The following is a 25,000-nucleotide window of genomic DNA, read 5'->3' on the forward strand; positions in this document are numbered from 1 at the left end:
TTTGATTGTTCCTTTCTTTCATGTTTTTTTTCTCTCTCTCTCCATCTCTCTTCTTCTCTGTGTGCTTTTCTTTCTTTCCTCTGGATGTGCCGTGAGGAGAAAATCCTCCTAACGTAAACAGCTGTTTCAGGCGCCTCTCTTTTCCTCTACAAACACACTCAAACACACACACACACATAAACCCACTATACACACACTCTATACTTATATTTACCATTTCTGCTGTAAGTGCATGTTGTGTGTGATGTCTGTATGCTACTGAGACCCTTGAATTTCCCCTTGGGGATCAATAAAGTATCTATCTATCTATCTATCTATCTATCTATCTATCTATCTATCTATCTATCTATCTCTACTCTCTCTCACTGTGGTTAGTGTGGGTTTTGGCTCTAGATAGAGGTGCTAGAACTCAACACCTGCCTATTAGGAGCGCACATCATCACTATCATTATCATCACCATCATCATTATCATCACCATCATCATCATCATTCCATCAATTATCATCATCCCCATCATCTCTCTGTCTCCATCTATGTGTTTTGCCTCCATCCACCTTTATCCACTTCACATGTAGATGTGGTGCCAATGGAAATGGTCTCTCAGATTTCTCCTTCTTCCTCTGGTCATTTTCCCTGTCGTCTATTAGTTGCATTTGTTTGCCTCGTTTGCCTCGGTCAGTTCATGAGCGAGCAGCGACGCCCGACGCCCAGAGGAGCGCTCGTCCCGCTCGCCGACGTTTAATTGAGACGTCTTGGCGAATCGGTCATGAATATTTCAGCTCCCCTCCATTAATATGCGCGGACCAATTTAAATGTTTTAAGATCGGTGGTGTGAATTATTGAGCGTGCATTCACAGGACTTTAGATATTTCATCGCCTCTGTTTAGGCTCTGATGTTTGACGCGGTTGAATATTAATCAAACGGGAGCAGCATGAAAGAACAGGACTGCGTTTCCCACGAGGCACTGCTCGCCTCTTGACCTTCACGAGTGGATGTACTCAGAGGCGCACTCTCTCTCTCTCCCTCTCTCGTTCTCTCTCTCTGTTTTCTTATTTCTTCCCTCCCTCCCCTGTATCCTCTCTTCCCACTCTTTGCTCAACTTTTCCACGAGATTGCGTCTCTACTGATGCCAGTGGATGTGTTTGTGCATGTAGAAATGTGTGTTTGCCTGCACTGTGTGTGCGTGCGTGTGTGTGTGTATGTGTTTGGGAGGGGGGGCTGCTTTTGCATAAATAGTGGACTCTATGCATGTGTGTGTGTATGTGTGTGTGTGTGTGTGCGCGCATGCACGTGCATGTTTGTTTAGCTGTGTGGGGATGGATGGTGCAGATGTGATTACAAGTGATACTCAACAAAGTCACCCAAAAGAAGACCAGAGCAAATGAACAAGAGTGTCTGTGTGTGTGTGTGTGTGTGTGTGTGTGTGTGTGTATGTATGTGTGTGTGTGTGTGTGTGTGTGTGTGTGTGTGTGTGTGTGTGTGTGTGTGTGTGTGTGTGTGTGTGTGCGAGAGAGTGTGTGTGAGCGAAGCACCATAAGACAGTGAAGCGTCAAACACTTTCCCATAAAAGTTGGCGTTTCAAATGACTGCACACCGTAAATTAAAAAAAGCCAGTGCCGGGAGAACTAACCACCACACACACACCTACAAACACACACACACACACACACACACGCAACCACGCACACACACACAAACCCAACACGGCCGTGGAAGATGGATCTGGGGACAGATTGTTAGTGACATGTTAATTTCTACACCGTCACTCAAGCTTGGTGCATCCGCAATCAAAGTGATGGGACACAAGCACAGCTATCAACTCTTCTCCCCCCTTTTCTCTCTCTCTCTCGCTCTCTCTTACCTCCTTTCCTTGTATCTATCCGTCTGTCTCTCTCTCTCTCTCTCTTCAACATGCTCTCCCTATCTCTCCCTTCCCATGTTCCTCTCTTCCTTTCAATCTGGAATGTTCTGAGAGCCGTGACGTGCAGACATGGTCTTGATCAAAGAGACAGCTGGTTTTAGCAGTGCCGTTTCATCACTTATGCAGATGTTTACTTATTCATTTATGTTACCTGGAGGGTTTTTTTTTTGTTATCTTCGCTGAGGTGTTGTCAAGAACCTCAAAGTCTGTGACTTTTTGGCGTTCTCGTTCTCTCTAATGCATACACAACACACACTCTCACTTACATGTACACACACACACATACACACACACACACATATACATGCATGCATGCACATATTCGGAAGTGTCAGATTACTCTCCATGGGGTGTTTCCTAATCTGGGTGCGGAGGATTAAGATTACTGAGCAAGAGATCAGAGCACCACAGGGGGCAGTGATGAAGATGATGGGGAAGAAGATGGTCATGGTTGTCAGGCTGTGTCTAGAGTACTAACTATCTAATAACTAACACTGATGTCTCTGCTCTTTCTTTGTGTGTGTGTGTGTGTGTGTGTTTTATGTATGTATTGGTATGCTGTTGTATGTTCTTTGTGTATGTTTGTGTGTGTGTGTGTATGTTTTATGTATGTATTGGTATGCTGTTGTATGTTCTTTGTGTGTGTGTGTTTTATGCATGTATCGGTATGCTGTTGTATGTTCTTTGTGTATGTTTGTGTGTGTGTGTGTGTGTGTGTGTGTGTGTGTGAGCTAGGCAGCCGTGGTATTATGGATGGGGTTTTAATCTTCCGAGGGGACAGGCACTGCTGGACAAATGGAACCAGATCCCAGACAACACAGACATCCTAGTGACACACTGCCCTCCTCTGGGTAAGTAACAGACACACACACACCACAAACACATATAAATACATGCACGCACACACACGCGCACACACACACACACACACACACGCACACACACACCACAAACACATATAAATACATGCACGCACACACACACATACACACACGCACACACAAATATACTCACACACACACTGGCACACACACGCACACAAACACACACACACACACAAATATACTCACACACACACAACCACACACAAATACATGCACACACACAGAGACACCACGATTTCATTAAACCAGAAACATCATATTATTAAGCAACCAAAACTATGTCCAAATGCTTTTGCTGGCATAAAGGTCTACACACCGAAACACAGAACTCCAATCACCCAGCCATCAAAGTGCTTGCCATATCCTGTCTCTTATACTCTATGTGTCTTAAGTGTATATTAGGCATTTTAAGTGTCTGTTTGTAAAGGTGTTTTATACACGCAACTGTGGATGTGGGTACCCTTGAGTATATGTGTATACAATACCATATGTATTTGTGGGTCTCTGAGCATGTCTCTGTGTTTGTGTGTATATGTATGACATTGTGTATGCATTTGAATATATGCCATTGTGGGTGTGTGTGTGTGTGTGTCGCTGCAAGTGTCTGACAGATGGAGTTTCTACACCAGGCTGATAATGCGTGCAGCCTGGAGACGCTGTTCGCAGTGCGGCAAATCCCGGCGCTTCCACACCACGCCATAAAATACAAACACACACTCTCTCTGACACACACACACAGAAATGCACACACGTATTTGCACCTTGAGGAAGTTGTTGTGAGAAACCAGATGCTTCCATCTTCCCCACAACACTGAGCTGTATATTTGCAACTCATGTTGTCTGGATGCGTTTGTGTGAGTGTGTGTGAATTTTTGTGCACTCTTAAAAATAAGAGTGATGAGCTCAAATAGTGTGTGTGTGTGTTTTATTTGTGTTTTATAGAAGCGTCAGTGGGGTTTTTTGTGGACTCAGCAAAATCCCACATTCATAGGGCCAGTAAATCAGTCTCCATCTCTTTCTCTCTGTCTACTTAACTCTCTTACCCTCTCATTCTCTCTCTTTTCCATTCTCTCTCTCTCCCTCTCTCCTACTCTGTCTGTCCCTCTTTCTGTCTGCCTCATTTTGTTTTTTTTCCTCTTCTCCTTTTTCTCTTTCTCTCTGATTTATCCTTTCTCTCAGTGGGGGGTGTGTGCTTGATGTATGCGCTGCAATGCAGACTGTTTTCTGTTGGATTTACATTCTTATTCATTCTTCCTCTTCTTCCCTCTGTGTGTATGTGTGTTTGTGTGTGTGTTCATCAGTACGCCATAAAGTGCATATATGCTTGTGTCAGTCTGAACATTTATTTATTTATATACACAGCTCTGGAAACAAATAAGAAAATAAGAGACCACTGCACATTTGTCTGATGTCATCCTACGGTTGCTGAGTGACATTCGACAGTCATATTCAAAATGTTGACGCATTCAATACTTATTTCCCCCACTGTATATATATATATATATATTTATATATTGTATATATATATGTATTATATATATTTGTTTATTCTTTAAACCAGGCCTGTGTTGGTGAGTGCTTATTCAGAATGTGTATTTGTGAGATGTGAAGTGTCCATCCAAATCTGTATGTGTACATGCATACATTACACTAAGTCGGTGTAGACCAGTGCACATGTGTACGTGCGTGTGTGTGTGTATTTCTGTGTGTGTGTGTGTGTGTATACGAATGTTGTGTAACGTGGCCCGGTGGCCTCTTGTCCCCCAGGCTTTCTGGACTGGGTCCCCAGGAAGATGCAGCGTGTGGGGTGTGTGGAGCTGCTCAACACGGTGCAGAGGAGAGTCCAGCCCAAAACGCATGTCTTCGGACACATCCACGAGGGTAACGCTCGCATACACACACAGTGATAACACACATCAAAGATAACACACACACATACACTATTTACACATGCTTGGACACATCCACGAGGGTAACGCTCGCATACACACACAGTGATAACACACATCAAAGATAACACACACACATACACTATTTACACATGCTTGGACACATCCACGAGGGTAACGCTCGCATACACACACAGTGATAACACACATCAAAGATAACACACACACATACACTATTTACACATGCTTGGACACATCCACGAGGGTAACGCTCGCATACACACACAGTGATAACACACATCAAAGATAACACACACACATACACTATTTGCACATGCTTGGACACATCCACGAGGGTAACGCTCGCATACACACACAGTGATAACACACATCAAAGATAACACACACACATACACTATTTGCACATGCTTGGACACATCCACGAGGGTAACGCTCGCATACACACACAGTAATAACACACATCAAAAATAACACACACTCACACACACAAACACACACTATCTACACATGCTTGGACACATCCACAAAGGTAACACTCATATACACACCCAGCGATTACACACATAACACACACACACACATTATCTACACACACGTCTTTGGACACGAGTAACACTCACATACACACAGCGGTTAATTGCACACAGACAAAAAAATAAAATCCATGAACACATCCACACCCACCCACACACACACAGGGCTAAGAATGCTGTCACCTGGTCTTTTCTATGGTCTTTATAGTCATATTTGACTAAATGTATTTGGGTTTATTTAGCTACATTTCAATGGAGGAACTACCAGAGGTCAGCATAGCCCAATGCCAAATAAGGTTTGAAAAAGCACAGCAAAGATCTTCTAAAATGGGTACTGAAGAGGCATCACATTAAACTCACTGACCTTGAAACAGCTTCAGCTGAAGAAATTGTATCTGGAAGTGTACAGATATGAGAGCATGTGAATATGAATTTGTGTGTGTGTGTATGTATGGTGTGTGTGTGTGTATGGTGTGTGTGTGTGTGTGTGTGTATGGTGTGTGTGTGTGTGTGTGGGTGTGTGTGTGTGTGGTGTGTATGGTGTGTGTGTGTGTGTGTATGGTGTGTGCGTGCGTGCCCAGGACTGTGTCCCGTGCCACAGTCTGGTCTCTGCGAGGCTGTGTTTTCGAGGTTAGGCGGGTTGGGGCATCTCCAGCAGAACAGCGCGGCCCCTCAGAAAGCTCCAGATTAGAAACTAGATCAGATCCGCACCCCAGCATCAGAGTAAATTTAGCTGCACGCATCTACAGGCGCTGAAGCATTACCATACTAACTCCACACTCTGCCCTCAAAAGCATCAAAGCAGGTGTGAGAAGAATCAGAGAAATTATCATCATTAAAAAAGAACTTTAGAAAGCTTTCTTTATCTTTTCCTTTCTACTGTCACGTTTATAGATGTACTGTAGAATACTTTCATCCTGACACACTAACACAATTCATTAGTGATATAAACAATTTAATTGATGTTTTTCATTGATGTGCTTGATTATATCATGGCAATTCACAGAGACATAAAATGCTTAAAATCTCCATGTGACTAAACATGATGTCTCAGGGAAATGTTCTACATCAGATATCAACTATATAACAAATTATAGATTTCTCATAAAAACACATTCTAAGCAGAACTTTATAATTAAGGGCTATTAATTCCTGAGTTGAAAAAAGTTTAGTTACAAGTTTTAGTTAAATAGTTTAGTTACAACAAATTTTTAAAATTGCTTGGATTAATCACACAATTTTCTGTGATTAATCGCAATTAGTCACTTTTTCTTCTTAAGATTGAAAAACTGGATATTTAAATATAACAATTATTTGAATTGGTTACATACAGTAAGCTGGCAATATGCCTACACAGGAATCATAGCATAGTGGTGTTTTTTTATGCCTTTAATGATAGGACAGTGGAGAGTGACAAGAAGCGAATGGGAGAGAGAGCAGGACTGGGATCCGGAAAGGACCACAGGGTGGGAATCGAACCCGGGTCACCAGCGTGCCCCAGCCAGTTGCGCCACAGCTGGGGCCAGAAATCCCCAGAGGGTGATCCACTAGTCTGATAGTTAGATTGTGGACTTCTTGTGTGTTTCATGCTTTACATCCAGCTTTTAAGATGCGTTATGAATAATCTGCTAAATTAATATGAATACTTGTGAAACCTTTTGAATAGGGTTTTTGCAGTTAACATGTGTGTGTGTGTGTGTGTGTGTGTGTGTGTGTGTGTGTGTGTCAGGGTACGGCATGATGACAGACGGCACCACCACCTACATCAACGCCTCCGCCTGCACCGTCAACTTCCAGCCCATGAACCCGCCCATCGTCTTCGACCTGCCCAACCCCCGGAGCACATGATTGGACCCTCAGCACCCCCCACCCCCCACCCAACCCCCTGCCTACCCGCTTCTCACCAATCAGGGCCCTAACGAGTGAACGGGTGGGTGTGGTCTTGTACATATTATCCCAGGCTGGATGGACGCTGTTACCAGGCTCTCTGTCGGCCAATGCTTTCATAACCCATAATTATTTTGTGTTGTGGATGTCTGTCCTGAACCCCCTGCCTCTATCTGGACTGCAGTGGACCGCCCCATAGCGCCTCGTCCACCTGGGAGAATGGACAGTCAGACCCTCTCTGTACTGATTTCTGGACTTTTCATTGCACTTCTCAGCCCGACAATCTGTACTGTGTGTTCGAGTGTGGTTTATGGATGAATGTCTGTCTGTGTGTGTGTGTGTGTGTGTGTGTGTGGTTCTGGGTTCTCTGGCCTGCCAGAACTCAGGGAATGCAAGATCATCCCAGCATCCCATGTCTCTCTCTCTCTTGTTTTTTGCTTTCTCTTTTACTGACCACAGACTGCATGGAAATTCAGGGGTGCAGCAGGTGTCCTCTCTTTGACATATCTCCCTCTCTCTCTCTTCCTCTCTCTCCTTATATCTGTGATCAGGGGCAGAAACTGAATGTCAACTTCTACTGATCCCACCAGATTTATGAATGAACACATTCTCTCTCTCCTCTTCTTTCTTTCTGCTCCTCGACTCTCTCCTCACTCACCACATCTCTCTCTCATTTCACAGTTCTACTCCGTCTTGTTACTGTAAGTGCTCGACTGGCCCCCCACACTTGAGATAACTTGGGATCTGAAGATGATGGTAGAATTGTTTGAGCTGGATAGTTTTTTTTCACAGGGAGTTCTATGTAATGTACAGTAATGGTCAATGTAACTGAAAAAAAAACTGAAAATACTGAATCAATAATGACTTCAAATACTTAAATGTCTTTTGTCTGTACTTCTTGTGAATATATTTATATATATTTTTTGTCTGTAAGTGGTTGTTTGATTTGAAACGTCAGTGCAAATATGTGTGTGTGTGGATGTGTGTGTGTGTGTGTATGTGTGTGGACATGAAAAAAACGTTCCCCCATTTAGAGGTCATGAACTCTCTCCTCAGATGTCAGTAGCGTTTGCTAGAGGCAAACCTCCAGACCGTACCTCAGAACCCACTAAGATACAGCGGAACCTCTGCCAGAGAATCAAAGGCTCCCTGACACCCGGTGCGCTGCTTTTGCATAAAAAGAACACATCGCACTTTGATCTGTGTACCCCCCCCCCTCCCCCCAAACCCCCACCACCTCCTCAGCCCCTGCCATAATTTATTTAACGTTCCTCCCAGCTATCATTTACTCTTGTGTCTCTCTTAATTATGCCGACTATGGTTTGGCGGATGGTAGGCTGCAGGGTGTCGAGGGGTGCACACCAATGAAGAGGGTGAAAGCAGAGTTTACTCTCGCTGTTGCCGCCGTGCGCACAGCAGCCAGCGACGTGTCAGAAAGTTCTTTCGGCTGGCACTTGGTGCCATTTCGGCTGGTCGTGCACCTCCCAATTTTTGCAACCTGCTGCATGAGGCGCACTCACGACATGGACGGCTACTTAAGATAAAGAAATGCTTGTTTTGCTAACTGGTGTGATAACTAACAGGTGTTTCATTACCTGCTGTCTGGCTCACAGCTACTTGTAAACACACACTGTCCCATAATGGGGTTGAGAAAACCTTGAGAACATGTTCATGCCCCCATAGTGTAGCTCTGTAGCTGCCCCACAGCTCTAGCTGTTGGCTGCAGCAACTCAATCGAGGTAGAACTGATTGTTTTCGGGGGTTTTTTTTTTGTCCTGGCAGTATTCGGAGACCTCTAGAAAAAGACATCTATGTGAAAAATCACCGGAATTCTCCTGTAATAGTCTAGTGTTGCTGGTGACTAGATAAGAACACAAACAGTAATCGGAAACTTTTAGGACCCCTCCAGTGTAATTCACAAACAAATATTGGTGATACAGTTTATCGTTGCTTTCAGAAGCTGGATGGTATTTTTCTTGGTAGCGACAACTATCATTTCGGAGAAGTGAGTGCAGAAATTCAAACGTGCCAGTAGTGCTCGTATGAAATGGTGTGCTACTGTGTTGACGGTACAGTTTTCATGAAGCATAACGCACATAAAGCGCCTTTAAGAGATTGGTGGAGAGTACGAGGGTGGGCAGAGTTTGTACTGGAGTGCCATGGTCACGGATGGCTGAGCGTGTCAGATGTGTGTGTGTGTGTGTCTGTGTGTGTGTGTGTGGTAGCCTCCTGCTCTTGGACAAACTCTGGAGCTGGGGTTGGAGAAGAGAGCTGTGGACAGACTGCTGGCACTGACTGATGCTGAAATTTAACATCATTCGCCAGACAGTTTCAGCAGCGTGTGTGTGTTTGTGTGTGTGTGCATCACTGTGCGAGTCTACGAGAATGTGTACGTGAGTATGGAGTATGAAAAACTCCTGTCGACGTGTGTGTGTGTTTGGTGTGTGCGTAAATGTATGCATGACTTCGCTTGTGTGCATCTTCAGAGAAAGATCGAAGGCTTTCCTCCCTGAGCCAGAGGGGAAAGAGCCGGAGGATACAAAAGTGTTATGAAAGAGACAGAGAGAGAGAGAGAGAGAGAGAGGGAGGTGAAAGAAAGTGAGAGGAAGTGAGATGAGAAGAAAAACAGCAAAAAAAAAAAGATAAACTGACGATGACAGACTGACAGCTGGGAGTCTTGGCTCTCCTTTTCATCTTTAAAAAAACATTTTTTCTACGTGTCTTTATTTGTACGTCTGTTTGCCTTCGGTCAAACATAGACGTTTTTTTCCCCTTGCTCTCTTTTCTGTCTTCTGTATTTCTCTGCGCCTATGTTCCGTGTTTTCCTACTTTTCTTTGAGCACTTACTGTCGGCGGGTTTGTTGTTGTGTTTTCCTGGTCAGATCCTAAGGGCATGCTGTGCTGAATTTAAATAGTTTCTTTTTTTTCTTCTTATCTTTTGCTATTTGTGTGACAATCCCTTGTGTTGCGTGCCATCGACGTCGGAGATCGACTATTGAAATGTTTTCATTAATTTTCAGTGAACAATGTGAGATGTTTTCTAAAAGCTCTGTATGCGGTGAAGACAAAACAAGTTGGCGTGGCTGGCCTCGATGGGAGCTGGGGTCTACGTCGAGCTGTAACTTTCTTAACATTCAACGCATTCAGTTCTCAGAGATATCATTTACACAAATTAAATGAAACCTTATCTGTAATCCTGGATCACGTGTCTTCTGTCCCATCAGTCTTTCTCTCTCTATTTATTTCTTTCATACACACACACACACACACACACACACACACACACACACACACACACACACAGATACACTTACATCTACTACATGTACACTGGTGCCTTTTCTTTTCTCTCCTCAAAGTTGGTTATTTCTCCCCAGATCCTATTTCTCCGCGGTATGCAAGAGGTGTGATGGGGGAACTTTATCTGTGCTTCCCTCCTTTGTTCTTATCAAAGGGATCTGGATTTTCATATCAATTATCTAAACACGGACAAAAACTTAATTTGCTGCCGCGAGAACCCGACACACTCTTTCTCCCTGCTCTTTCGCTTTTCCACACCTTCTACACATTCTAATGAAATCCTTCGTTCAAATAATTACACAAGTAATCCTAGGGGATGGAGAATCATTTCTTTTAGGCTGCCTTTTACTGTTCCATTAAAACAAAGTTTCTCCCATTTTTCTTCTTCCCTTTCTTCCCTTCTCCACTTTTACCCTCCTTTCCTTTCCTCACTGCTCTCCCCTTTCTTCCTCTCCTCACCCATCTTTACTTTCCCTCACTTTGCTGTCAGTCTCTCTCTCCCTGTCTCTTGCTCGTAAAAAAAAAAACTGGAGCGCTCTCACAAATGACAAACGTCCCTCTGTCTCGCTGCCATCCCTCTTTCACTGCGTACCGAACAGAACAAAGGCTACGTTTATGGCATTTTAGGGCTGTTTAACATCCAACGGCGCCACATGCGCCTAGAGTATTAAAGGGGGATGGAGACCGATGCATCAGTCGCTAATGCACTGTAGCAAATTTAAACTCAAAAGAAGCCTTTTTAAAAGAAAAAAAAACAGCAAAGAGACAAGTCTCAGCCATTCAGATGGCCTGTCATAGTGTTTTACTTAATCTGTAAAATATGGGATAGGACTGTTGATAATGAACATGTCTGTTTTTTTGTTGTTGTTTTAAGGAGGTTTGGGATATTGCCCCTGGCTAGATGTGGATAAATAGCATTAGCAGGACTGGATATCACAGTGTGGGGCCTTGTCTATCAGAAAGCTGTGTGTGTGTGTGTATGTGTGTGTGTGTGTGTGTAAGCGTGCTGTATATCCGCTTCGGTAGCACCTGGAGACGGGATTGGCGTTCATCCCAGGAAGGTGCGGAGAAAATCGTTGTAGGATATCCTCCCACCCGCATCTTTATCAAAGCAGGACACGAGATGCAGGAACTCGTCCTCGGAGAGATTTACGCTGTGCTGCCGTAGCACCTAAAGCACAACACCAACAACAAACACCTAATTACAAAACAACATCCCCACAACCCAAATCTGTACAGTACAGGTCTGCATGATGCCTTTAGTCTATGTGTATGTGTAGTCTGTGTGTAAAAAGGATGTGGGTGTTAAAATAATCCGTATGTTTCTTTAAGTATATGATGCAAGTATCATATATCTATGTACAGCATGTATGTGTGTGTTTGTGCATACAGTATGTGTGTGTGTGTGTGTGTGTGTGTGTGTGTGTGTGTGTGGTGTGTGTGTGTTTGCACGCAAGACATACTCTCACCTTCCTGAAGTCTGGGATGGATATAGTTCCACTGTGGTGGTGGTCATGCACTGCAAAACTCTGTCTCATGGACTTCCAGCACTGCTGGACCGACTCGCTCATCCTCAGAAGGGCCTCGGCACACTGATCCCTCACAAAGGCCAAAGTCTGGGCAAGACCAGCAACACAGATGCTCTCACAATAAAACCCCCATAGTTTGACATACTGTAGTTTTCAGTAGGGTTTACTCACACCTAATGTTTTAGGAGAATAGAACAGCAGACCACAGCAATATAGAAGAGAGTACCTTTGTATAGCACTAAATATTAATAACGATATGCCAAAGAATTTGTTTTATTCGCATGTATATAACGTTTCCTTTTTGTGTAGCGTAGACTTTGTTTATACAGGCAGGTACACTCGAATAGAGTCTTAAACAGAGAATTTGCAGTCAAAATGTGCAGTCACATCAAACGCACACATACACACACCTTACTTCCTTACTCTCACCCAAAGCTGCACAGCTTCCCGTTACAAATGTGCGAATGTCAGTTTATGTTAATGTATACCTGGGACAGGCGTAAGCGATACCTTTGCAGTTTGTACAGATAAACGTTTTTACTGTTAAATTAGTCCCAGCAGTGTTCAGCCTGCACAGCAGGTCCCATTACCTCCTGAGAGGCTGCAAACCTTTCAAGCGACGACAAGGCACTCTGAAGCAGCAAGCTAATGAGACTATTGCGATGACAAGAAGTGTGGCGTCTCTCAACGCACTCCCAAATAGGTCTGAACAGGCACAGCGAGCAAAAAGGGAAAGCGAAAAATAAACTATTTCAATTTCTCCTTGTTTGAAAAAGCGAGTGTCTCTCTCATTTGCGTTGTCTTAACGCTCCTAAGGGGAAAGAGTGTCATCTTCCGCGACGTTGCAGAGCTGGAGCTCGGCGGTCCCGGCCGGTGCCGGTGCGCGCGTGCTCTGAGGAAGTCTGCTCGTGGGGCCCTGGTGCCGGATGACGGCCAACCGTGAGCTATCTCGTCGCATTTGTTTTTTTGGAAGGTCGATTATTGAGGGTTGCCAGATTTGTCCTCACCCACCCACTCTTAATGTGGCTTTTGGGGGTGGGGGGGTGGGGTGGGGGGCTCTGTTCAGCCGCTCCGTGGGGAGTCTCGCAGAACCAGCCCACCCCCTCGCTCTTTGTTCGTCGCCGGCCGTCCTCGGCGCCAGAAAAGACTAAATCTCCCAATTCTGTCATCAAGGAAGTGTCAGAACGGAGCCCGAGGGTGGGAGGTCCCTGCTGAGTTTTTACCCAATCTGGCACCCGCCCTCATTTCCCCCCTCCCTCCCCTCCCCTTCCTTCCCTTGCCTGCTCTTGGTGTGTCTCTAAAGCGGTCTTGTCAGCAAGATAGCAGCCATTTTATATGCTGTCTTTTACAGTAAGCCGTAAATGTGGCAAAAGTATTTTTTTTACACCTTTCTGGAATTTGTCCACTCGTCAAGGTAAACACAACTGATAATAAACTCACAAATAATGCCCTTGCACTCATATATTGCCAGCAAAGTGGCAAATATTACACAGGGACCCTTTAATACCCTGCCATTGTAACAGAGGAGTCACAGACGTTTCCCTCACAGCACCAAGTCCTGGCATTCTCTGTCATTAAAAGGATATTTATGTGAATGATTAAAGAATCATGTCTCCGTACCTGTTCATTGGGTTTTGGTTTTTCTAAGGCCTGTTTGGTCTGAGGACGCAGGAAGAGCACAAAGTGGCGCAGGAAGTCTGGGTAGGACAGCTGCCCGGTATTCTGGATGTCATACTTCACAGCCAGCTGCCTAAACTCCCGGTCTGTTAGATCGATGTGCAGCTCCTTAAGGATTTCTTATAAGAACCAATAAGGGTCACATTAGTCCAGATTGACCTTGAAGAGCTCAAGCAGTAAAGGCAGTATGCTTTTGTGTGAGAGCAGGAGAAATCCTACTCCTGGTGATACAGTATGCCAAAGGTACAGTTTTTCGCCCTTGTTGTATGCACAAATGTTCCTCCACTTGGATTTTCCTGGACTTTTGGTATGTGATATGGGTAGGTTTCATGAACTGAATACAACAAATATGCTTTCTGTTGCAATTAGGTTTGGGTTGGGTGATTGGTGTTACCCATGAAGGTGTGCTGGTGTTTGTGTTACCCATGAAGGTGTGCTGGTGTTACCCATGAAGGTGTGCTGGTGTTACCCATGAAGGTGTGCTGGTGTTACCCATGAAGGTGTGTTGGTGTTACCCATGAAGGTGTGCTGGCTGATCTGGCCGCTGCGCTGCTGGTCCTCCAGACGGCACCTCCGCTGTATCTCCTTCCAGCAGCAGCGCACGCGGCTTTGGATGCGACGCTCAGACGCTTCACAGTTGAGCAGTGGGCTGGAGCTTGGACGCCGCCTCTGGGCCTGCCCCTGCTGAACACACACACACACACACACACACACACACACAGTCAGTGTAACTCACATAACACATTTAACACAAACACACAGCCAGTCTTAATCACATCACAGTCATACTGTACATTTAACACACAGATACACACAAAACCAGTCTAAACTCACAGTACACATTTAAAACACACACACACACACACACACACAGTCAGTGTAACTCACATAACACATTTAAAACAAACACACAGCCAGTCTTAATCACATCACAGTCATACTGTACATTTAACACACAGATACACACAAAACCAGTCTAAACTCACAGTACACATTTAAAACACACACACACACACACACACACACACACAGTCTAACTCACATTACACATTTAATTATCTCTCTCACACACACACACACACACACACACACACACACACACACACAGCCAGTCTAATTCCAACCACATATCTAACACACACACACACACACACACACACACACACACACACACACTGGCTCTGACCTCCCCTTTATGGATACACTTTATAGAAAGCTCTGCAGGAAAAAAAGGGGACAAAGCATCCTCAGGGACCAACACCACCCAGCTCATTCCCAGTTCAGGCGGAGGGAATCAGGATCAGGAATCAGCAGGAATCAGCACCCACATGGCCCAATTCCACAGCAGCTTCTCGCCCAGCCCTGCTTGCCCAGGACATGAAGCAGGGAAGGAAGATCCCACAGCCTCACACTCATAATGTTGACGTTGACACTAGGCTGACTAGGCTGACGTTGAGTTGCTAGGTCTCTGTCATACAGACAGCTCTCCCTAGTTCCCTCTAGGGAGCTGCAAAAATATGTGTTTAAATGTATATGTGTGATAATCCAGTGTTATTTTTTAAATAACACATATATTTTATGTATGTATTACTAACTGTGTTGCTCTCTCTGAACTACTTATCTTTAACTCCTTAACTCCTCTGTCTCTAAAAAGCTAACTGTGAGCAATGGAGAACAATTACAATGTAATTATACTGTTTTCTGTTTAGTACAAGTACAAATGGTAATAAAATCTATCTACATATCGGTCACATGTAAGGAGAGACGCTTAAAAAAAAAAAGTTGACCATCTGACAGAATTTTAAGTCTTTCTGAGATATGGTGGAGATCTGTAGTTCTTGCTCAAACATTTCTTTTTATGAAATGTAACACCAACATTTTAACATGCGAAACACAGACGGGGAGCAATTATTTCTTCTTAGTACTAACAAGGCGAACGTCATTAAAAAGCAACATTGGCAGCAAACCTTAGTAAAACAATTCAAAGAAAAAAAGATAGGAAAAAAAGATCAGAGTATGTTCAAAGGTATAAAGAGAAAGCCAAGAATTTAAATTAGTTTTAAAAGCATGAGATGGATGTGAGTACCGGTATGAGAGTGCTCATACTCCATATATATTCTTTCTTTCCTCATATACTCCATACCTTGGAGCTTCGAGAGCCACAGGGTGCAGTCCTGGGTCGTGGTGGGATGGGTGATGTCTGAACATTCACAGGGCTTATGGTCATATCAGGCGTTAGTGATGGAGAGGTGAGGGAGAGACAGAAGTCCCCCGAACTGAAACACTTCAGAAAGGTCCGGTAGTCCAGATCACCCCGCTCCGTCAGAGGAAACTGCTCCCACAGCCATTCCAACTAAAACAACACATCAAACAAAACTACTTAGCATAGAGACCATCATATCTATATACAGGAATATCTATGCAGGTGCATCTCAAAAATATCATGGAAAAGTTCCCCCCCGTAATTTATTTAAAAAAGTGCCCCCCCCCCCAAAAAAAATAAATAAATAAATAAATAAAATAAAATAAAAATTGTAAAAAAATCCAGAATCTCAAAACATTAGAATAAAGACGTTATGATACAGAAATGTTGATGTGGTCTAATCAAATGTGCCTGTATATTCTACACAGATGTGGGTTATAGATAGATTATAAACATCATAACTTTGGAAACCTACCAACCACCATGATTTACCAGTTGAGCTACTACAGCAATATGTTTTTAATGAAGTTTTAGCTAGATTTTTTTAGAAAAATCTAATTTCTTCCTAATAGAACTATAAAAAAAACCTAACATTTTTTTTGTTGGAAAATATTTTACAGCAGGTTTTTGAAAATATCTGTAGATTTATTTTTCAGATTTTACACACCAACATATCACAGGTAAAAATGTACATAATGATCAGAAGTGGCCTGAGCTGAATAGCCATTGGATTTTGATTCATCACATTCAGCGAGTTAAAGCATGCAGAGCAAGATGATTTTGATTCATCACATTCAGTTCAGCATGCAGAGCAAGATGCCGGTGCCTCTGCTTACACACCCAAGAGCATATGAGAGTGTAGCGCATGAATACAGTTAGGGATTTTAAGGCAAGTTTAAAAAGTGGATTTCTTGCTGTGCTTCTGTGTGTGTGTGTGTGTGTGTGTGTGTGTGTGTGTGTGTGTGTGTGTGTGTGACACACAGACTACACTGAAATGGATCACTTCTCCGATCGCCCTGTATGTGGCAAAGAGGAGAGTATATCAGGCAGGCTAACCGGATTAGCCCCCTGTGAAGAGATTGCTAATTGCTGATGCTAGGTATTACACTAAGACATGGATCAACTGAGATGGCAGTTCAGTCACATAGAGCTATTGGATTTTTTTTTCCTATTATGTCTTTGCATTTCTCTCTTTGCCTCTTTCTGTAAATGTATTCCACATTGTTGTTGGAAAGCACATACAATTTAATACCATCATACATTATGAGAATCTGTGCTAAGAAAAAAAATCTAATTTTGTGGAACTCTTTATGTACTAATACAAAATACAAAAACAGCTAAATGTATAGATTTGTTTGATTAGCGTGTGTTCAGTGTACATCCGTGTATCAGACAGCATAGACGTGTGCTTTGTTGAACCCTTACCTGCTCAGGTGAGAGAAAGTGAAGGTGGTGGTCAGCGATATCCCTGAATTCGTCTTTACTGATGGCACCGCAGTTGGTGGGGTCCATGTCCACCATCTCCATGACGATGGAGAAGAGATGCTCAGAGACGACTTGGCGCACGCAGTCCAAAATCTCTGTGTCTGGCAGAGACTGCAGCTGGGCAGGTGTGCAAGCTCTCGTCTCCATGATCAACTTTCTCTCTGGGGCCTGCTGCAGAGTTCCCCGGGAATTGTAGTTACAGTCCAGGCGCTGTAAACACCTTGCTCAAGCACCTGAGCTCCAGTTAACAGTAATCTACAGGACTGGGCAAACATTGTAGGCTAATCTAATCACAGTCATTTTCTATCTACAACATAAAAAAAAAATAAAAAAAATTTGAAAAACTTTCTTTTTGAAAAAAGAAAAAAATGGTTTATAGGTATTTTCAGTTTACTATACTTTGCGTGTTGTCAAATGATATGTTAAAATATTCATGTAATATTTTCAAAGCATGCAGCATTTACAGCATTGTTTCACACATGCCTATGTGTGCAGCTTCTCCTCCTGGGGCAGTGCAGTGTTACTGGACGCCAGGAGTCTAAGGACTTGAGCTCCCTCAGCTCATCATAAGTCTCCATTCATTTACGGGCGAGTGCTGTCCCTATATGGCCAATATGGCGGCTGCGTTTACAAATTCCTTCTGATAGAACCTAACAGACAATGCGTCATCAATGCGTCATTAGGGGCAGCCGTGGCCTACTGGTTAGCGATTTGGCTTTTTGGGATAAATGCAGAGACCAAATTTCCCTCACGGGATCAAAAGAGTATATATGCTTATACCTATCTACGTATATTTATGGTTTGCATAGTGCTGCTTCTCCTCCTGGGAGCAGTGCAGTGTTAATAGGGGGGCATGAACCTTGTTGTTGAGGTTGAATTGGTGCAGGAAGTTTCTCCAGCGCACAGCGTTATTCTCCCAGTCCAACACCAGCCGGTTGAGAAGGTACCGGTACTGGCGGTCCGACACCCTGGCGCAGAAGTGCTCCAGGACCCTTCGGAAGTCCAGCGAGGACAGCGTTCCGTTACCATCACGATCAAATGAAGAGAACACCTAGACATTATGTCACATGTAAGGTTTGCAAATGATTAGCAAAAACTGTCATTGCACACTAACGCAGAGAGATCACTACATATGGTTCAGTGTTGCATGCATATACAATATAGTATGTATATAATGTACCCACTATGCTAGACCCACCATACATATTTTTAACATGTGTGAACTAGTGAATGTGTATGTGTTTGTGTGTGCGTCTGTGTGTGTGTGTGTGTGTGTGTGTATGTGTGCGTGCGTGCATTTTTGTGTGTGTGTTTGTGGGTGTGTGTGTGTGTATATATGTGGCATGCGTGCGTGTGTGTGTGTGTGTGTACACACACATGCATGTGTGACCTCTACCTTGTGGAGTGTGTGTGCTGAGGCGGTGACCAGCTCGCTGATTCTCTGGATGGCCCTCTCTGGGCTCAGGGTCTCCAGGTTCTCAGTGGGGGCAGGGGTGGGGGATCTGACCTCTGACCTCTGCACTGGTCCCAGCTCAAAGGCCCGCAGGAAGCTCAGCCACGACAGAGCCCCAGCAACCACCCTAACCTTCAGACTGGCACATAACCACACAAGTGGGATGAGTGGAGGTGTGTGTGTATCTGTGTGTGTGTGTGCGTGTTTGAAGACAGAGAGAGGGAGAGAGAGAGAAAGAAATAAGGAAAGAAAGAACAAAAGAAAGAAAGAAAAAAGAAAGAAAGAAAGAAAGAAAGAACGAAAAGAAAGAAAGAGAAACACACATCCCTCAAATGTCTCAAAGTGTCACCACTCCTGTACCTGTGTAGTAGCTGCGTGAGCTGCTCACTCTCCAGACGGCGGCCATGTTGCTGAAGCACACTCTGCAGGTCCTCCAGCCGCACTCTCCCGTCCCTCCTCCTCACCTCCAGGCGGGACAGGACTGAGGTCAGCTCGTGGTAATGACGCCTCACCAGGTCCCTGCACAAACAAACACAAACACACACACACACACACACACACACGGAAATCTTAATCCATGTTTTTTTTCTGCAAATGAAAGACAAAGTGCAATTGGCATGTCCCAACATTACAAGAACTAACTTAGGGACTGTACGATATTTAGCGGGGGGGGAGGGCCGGTCGCCAGACGATCGGGTTAAAAATGTTCTGCCTGGCCCTCCCCCCTGGTCAAATTTTTTTTTCCAGGGGCCTCCCCCCGGCTCAAAAAAATTCTCCTAGGCCCTCCCCCCTACGTGAATCAAATAAAACTGGTCGAAAAATGAAGTTTACAAGGTTAAAACGGCCAGCAAATGTCATAAGCACACATACACACACACGGGGCTACAAAACAGTGTTGCGCGGGTTTGGTCACAAGCGGCCCGCGGTCGCCCGATATTTTAATCAACCCGACCGCAACTCGGGCCGCGAATATTAATTAGGACAAAATTATACCCGACCCGCGATCCGACCCGCTTATTTACAGAATGTGTGCTTTTGGTTATAGCCTGCATGCAGTAGTCCATTTCTGTAAAACAAACTAATTTATTTGCGAAACTTTATGCAGTAGAACTACACGCAGGCATGCAGGACATAATGTTTGCGCAGGAGAGAGAATGAGAATAAGAGCGCAAGCACGCACGCAACCACCAAGGATTAGAACACTAGGATAAGATTTGGCCATGGACATACTTCTTTCGAAAATAGAAATGGGGAGGCAAGGTAGGCAAGAGAGATATTGCTGGTCAAAACGTTAGCGTAAGAACTGGTTTAAAATGCTGAATGAAGCACAACGCTTTACTAAAGCACATCCACTGTTTAAAGTCACAAACACAACGAACTAAGGTAACTTGTATGCATGCGCGAACCTATACATACCGGTAGATATGGCTGTGTAGTCTGTGTCATAAGATTTATTCCTGCAGGCTGCCCACCATAACTTGTACTACTGTCATCTTCTTTAAGAACTTTTCCCAATATTTCCCATAGCCTATATCGCTTTTCCTGAAGGGGTGTCTTATTATTTTAACTCGCGTCTTCAGCTTCTTTACTGTTGACTTACTGTATTGATGCTTTACTGTATTGATGCTAGCCTTCTCGTGATATTTTAAGTAGGCCTATTTGTAGAAAATATATATTTAATTAATTTTAACTGACCCGCCCGCAAACGACCCGAATATCATTCAAATATTTGGTTTATGACTCAACCGCGGGTGACCTGCAAGCTTACGAGGGGAGTTGTGGGAGATTCAGGTAGGGTTGCGACTTTTTGGACTCGCCCACTCTGTCAAAGAGACGTGAATCATGTTTTGGCCTACAAACCTTTTAAAATATCGAAAACGGATCATTGATCAGGGGAAAAAAATATCATGGATCAGGAAAAAATAATTTTCCTCGGCCCTCCCCCCAGGCCAAAAAATTTCTCCTGGGCCTTCCCCTAAGGCTTAAAAAATTCTCTTAGGCCCTCCCCCCCCTGACGACCGGCCCTCCCCCCCCCGGTAAATATCGTACAGTCCCTTATTAAGACTATGATATAATATGCGGTAGCTTGACCTAACAAGAATAGCATTAGACATATTGCAAGACCATGATTTCAAGTTTGAGAATGCAACAGCGGCCTACTGCTAATAAAATGTACTGTTGCTTTGGATTACCAAACATGCACATGTGTTGAATGTGTTCGCTGGAATGTGACGTTGATAATGATGTGTAGTTTTAAAGCCACTGCCATGCACTCTAAAACCATGCTAAATTCCACACTCAATCTATCAAATGAATACATATGAATTGATACCTGACTGGCACCACACAGCCTATCTAGTATACTTAGTTTAGGCACTTACCCAATGTCCTTCAGCGATACCTCTGTCTGACTAGGTTTGGGACTGGATGAGTTTAATGAAACTGCGTTCACTGATCCATAGATATCAGCAGTAGGGTCTTCCTGCAGCTTCTCCCGAAACTCTGAGAGCGTGAGGTAGCCTTTGCCAGTAGGGTCATATCTATAAGAGACAAACAAAACAGACATTTACATACAAAAGTATCAAACACATCACACTCACACACACACACACACACACACACTACAAATGATGGATTGAGGCTGTTTGACCATTTTTATGTTCAAAGGTTATTTTAATTAACCCATTTTGGGTTGTCTGGGTTGTTTTTGGTAACCCAGCAGCATGGCCAGCAAACCGTTTTGGACAGTGCCCCTTCACTACTCCACCAAATGTGTCATAACCCAGATTCTGGGTTAAAGGTGCTCTAAGCGATGTTAAGCGCTTTTGTAAGCTAAAACATTTTTTGTCACATACAGCAAACAACACCTCAACATCCGCTAGCTGCCTGTGCCCTCAATACACTGAAAAAAGAATGCGGTCTCTGTGGACAGCCCAGGCTCCAAAAACGGCAACAAAAACATCTTGGTCCAGCCTGGACCATAAAAACATAACAAACGGTTTCAGCCAATCACCAACGAGATTCACGTTTAGGAGAGTTTCAATTGCATGGGAGGGAGGGGGAGGGAGTAGCAAGCTAGGTCTCTGTTTTGTTTGAACGTCAACAGAAGTGACGTTACTAGTGCTGCCGCGATTAGTCGACCTAATCGACCATGAAAATTAGTTGACGGGCAATTTTTTTAGTCGAAAAGTCGTTTTAAGATTGACCGCCTATTTATTTTGGTCTCAAACGGCTCACTGTAATGTTATATTAATTAACTCTGTTATTAACTCTTGAAAAGTACAATGACTGTCTTTGGATGTTAAACAGGCTACTAAGACTTTGGCAGTCATGTTTTAAACCCCGCTATGCACTGCATGCAACACCAGCAGCAAAGCTGCGTGCCTGCCTGCTTTCAGCCCAATTCATTATTAGGCAGAGCTAAGTGGGGGGAGCTAAGCTAGTAGGTTACGCAAGTTCAGACTCTGACCAATATAGTATTGTGGAAATTGAAATGAATGAAGTGAAGACTGTCTCACGTTGACAACGCAACGGCATGTCATTACTGTAATTCATTCATACCAAAAAACGTTACAACGAACATGCCGCCGCCTGTGATATCAACAATCAAGGTGCGCGTCATTTCCCATGGTCAATAAGTCACGAGGCATATTTTTTTAGAGTTCAAGCCAACTGATAAAGTGAGGTAACCTATCTGGTAAGACACGCAAAGTGCCTGTAGCCTACTTGCTTTGAACATGCTGATGTTAAGCTCATTTGCAAAGTCCTTAACTCCTGTCGCCTTTCAAAGTCCAGCGTTTCTCAAACTATGGGCCGCGCGGACCTGCACCGGCCGTAACGTGGACACTGCTGGTCCAGAGCCGCGGAGTGAAATTATTCCCGGGGCTTCATCTGATAATTTGCTGCGCAATTGATCAAGGAACCGCGTACCGACAGAAAAGGAAAACAAACGTTTCTGCAATCAGTAGGAAATACTTGCTAATTTGGTGTCATCAAACATAGAGGCATACAATTAAATGGTGGTGAGCGTTCATTCAATGCGCGAGAGAAACTGAAACCACTTGATAACGTTGGTAGCAAAGCTCCAATTCAACCTATTGGAAGGCTATTATGAAACTACATTTAATAGAACAATGTGGATTTATGCAATTTCCATAAAAACAGAGCACATACTATAATACACTATCTAGAGTATTGTATAGTCAAATTTGAATAACGTGGCCAAAAGCTTGTGGCATTATTAAATATGTCAATATTCTTTCCATTTGCCTACCAGTGTATGATGCTTGCATGAGGGAAACATCCCAAAACGATGACACCCATATAATTGCTGTTGGTTTGATAAGTATTTATCATGCAACCGTGCAAGCAATGGAACTACTGTAATTATATTTTACATTAGTAAAGCAGTCCTCTGATGTGCATGTTTTCACAAAGTTTTTGTGAACAATGTTAGCACTTTAAACACTGGCTGCTTTGAAGTGCATGTATAACAATATAGCATAACAATAATAATTGTGATATGATATAAGGATAATTTGATGGGGGGTGGGTTCATGTAGGTGGGCCCTATGACCCCAAAGTATGCCATGACCGGGCCTCAGGTCAAAGAAGTTGTCTATGTCCATGGCAACACTGGCATACAAATAAAGTCTATCAAAGGTCTGACATTAGATCTGAAGGTAGCATTTTAAATGGGTGTTTTTTTTTTATACATAATGTTTTTGAACAGTTTACTTACAGTAATACAGCTTCTAACAAAAGTAGGGTGATATATATTTTACGTTTTCCCTTTAGTTGAGTTGAGAAAATAAAACAGACACAACAAAATAACAAACACTTGATTTTTTTGTAAAAATAGTCGTTTAGATTAGTCGACTAATCGAAAAATTAGTCGAAAGATTAGTCGTTAGAAAATTAGTCGTTAGTAGCAGCACTAGACGTTACCCAACATGGCTTAGAGCACTTTTAAACTAGCAACTGATTCTGCTGGGATAAGACAACTCGGCATATGTTCTGTCCAATATCTAATTTCCAAGCCTGTATTTTTTAGAGTGCAGTGCCAACAAAGAGCAGGGGGAATGCTCAAACCTCAACCACAGTGCTTGAAGTTCCGCTGGTGTGACAGGAAGGCCAAATGAGAAAGCCAAGTTCTTAAAGTCGTTCTTCAAAACAATTTGGACTCCATCTTCCCCATATTGACTCAGCTTCTACAGAGGGGAGAAATAAGTCATATCAGAGGGAACATACTGGGAAACATTAAATGATTAGCATGCATGTATATATTTACAGTAGATTAGTTCACACTTCAGGCTACATCTTCATAAACAACACAAATATGTACTTCATCCAAGTCTGATGTATTCCTTACTTTCCCCTCCCTAGAGAGAGAGGCCTTATCCCACTTTGGTCAATCTGTTAGTCAGGCAAACTTTTCCAGGTCAGTTTACTCTTTGCAGAAGCAGATTGAGTGTGGGTTTGAGGGCTGAACATAAGGTGCCCTGGCAGCCCTACATGCTTTGATAATGCTCATAATGATGGTACACATACCCTGGACATGTCAGGCCATCTGTAGATCGCATTGGTAACCAACGTCTGATGGAGCTGTTCAAGTCTAGTGAGAGGTAATGGTCAAATATATGATCACATATATGGCATCACACATAAATGCTAAACACACACTAAAAAGCAGCTTAGAATATCTATTTACTATGGACCACAGGAATGGATTACACTTAACATGCACAATCATAGTGTATAGAAAGAGAATAGTATTGTATGTTTTCTAAACCACTTAGGAGTACGAGAAAAGAGAAGCGCAACACTGAGGTGTTGCAGTATTCTTTTCTCTTACCTTTAAGCTGTTCTTGCGAAATAGCAGCTGCACCTGCAGTACAACCTATCAAGGTGTGCAAGGTCCTCTCTATCTTCTATGTTGTCTAAAATCTTCTATGTAGACTAGAGCAGCAGTACAGCTCTGGCCAGTGGTTCGTTCAAATTCGCAAACATATAGGAGAACGTTTGCAAACAGTTTTTTGTTAACCGTGAGTTTTCGGTGAACGTTTGTGAACAATCACAAACAGTCTGAGGAGGTAGTTCTCTGCGAACATACAGTGGACCTGGACGTGAGTTTGACGAAGGTAATAATGCAATTACAGTTACAATAGAATGTTAACACCAAATCGTTCAAATTGAACTGTTCAAAGAAAATATATT

General features: G+C 43.4%; 2 protein-coding genes across 2 annotated transcripts in view; one reads left to right on the forward strand and one right to left on the reverse strand.

The window, feature by feature from the left end:
• The window catches only part of mpped1 (metallophosphoesterase domain containing 1), a 40,083-nt gene extending 32,985 nt beyond the window's left edge, over positions 1–7,098 (forward strand). The window contains exons 4-6 of the mRNA XM_076297447.1: positions 2,659–2,774; positions 4,575–4,688; positions 6,980–7,098. Of these exons, the coding sequence (XP_076153562.1) occupies positions 2,659–2,774; positions 4,575–4,688; positions 6,980–7,098 (349 nt within the window). The remainder of the gene's footprint in view (positions 1–2,658; positions 2,775–4,574; positions 4,689–6,979) is intronic.
• Positions 7,099–11,485: 4,387 nt separating this feature from the next.
• The window catches only part of LOC143136499 (EF-hand calcium-binding domain-containing protein 6-like), a 35,355-nt gene continuing 21,840 nt past the window's right edge, over positions 11,486–25,000 (reverse strand). Inside the window, exons 16-25 of the mRNA XM_076297224.1 lie at positions 21,166–21,324; positions 19,145–19,303; positions 18,728–18,923; positions 18,191–18,382; positions 17,272–17,502; positions 15,787–15,996; positions 14,159–14,327; positions 13,587–13,762; positions 11,907–12,053; positions 11,486–11,608 (exon numbers count right to left, since the gene is read on the reverse strand). Of these exons, the coding sequence (XP_076153339.1) occupies positions 11,486–11,608; positions 11,907–12,053; positions 13,587–13,762; positions 14,159–14,327; positions 15,787–15,996; positions 17,272–17,502; positions 18,191–18,382; positions 18,728–18,923; positions 19,145–19,303; positions 21,166–21,324 (1,762 nt within the window). The remainder of the gene's footprint in view (positions 11,609–11,906; positions 12,054–13,586; positions 13,763–14,158; positions 14,328–15,786; positions 15,997–17,271; positions 17,503–18,190; positions 18,383–18,727; positions 18,924–19,144; positions 19,304–21,165; positions 21,325–25,000) is intronic.

Source organism: Alosa pseudoharengus, unplaced genomic scaffold (genome assembly GCF_046254945.1).
Source record: "Alosa pseudoharengus isolate Yale_2024_CS ecotype anadromous, Long Island Sound unplaced genomic scaffold, YU_APseudo_1.1 YU_APseudo_1.1_scf_20, whole genome shotgun sequence".
In the NCBI taxonomy this organism is placed as follows: domain Eukaryota; kingdom Metazoa; phylum Chordata; class Actinopteri; order Clupeiformes; family Clupeidae; genus Alosa; species Alosa pseudoharengus.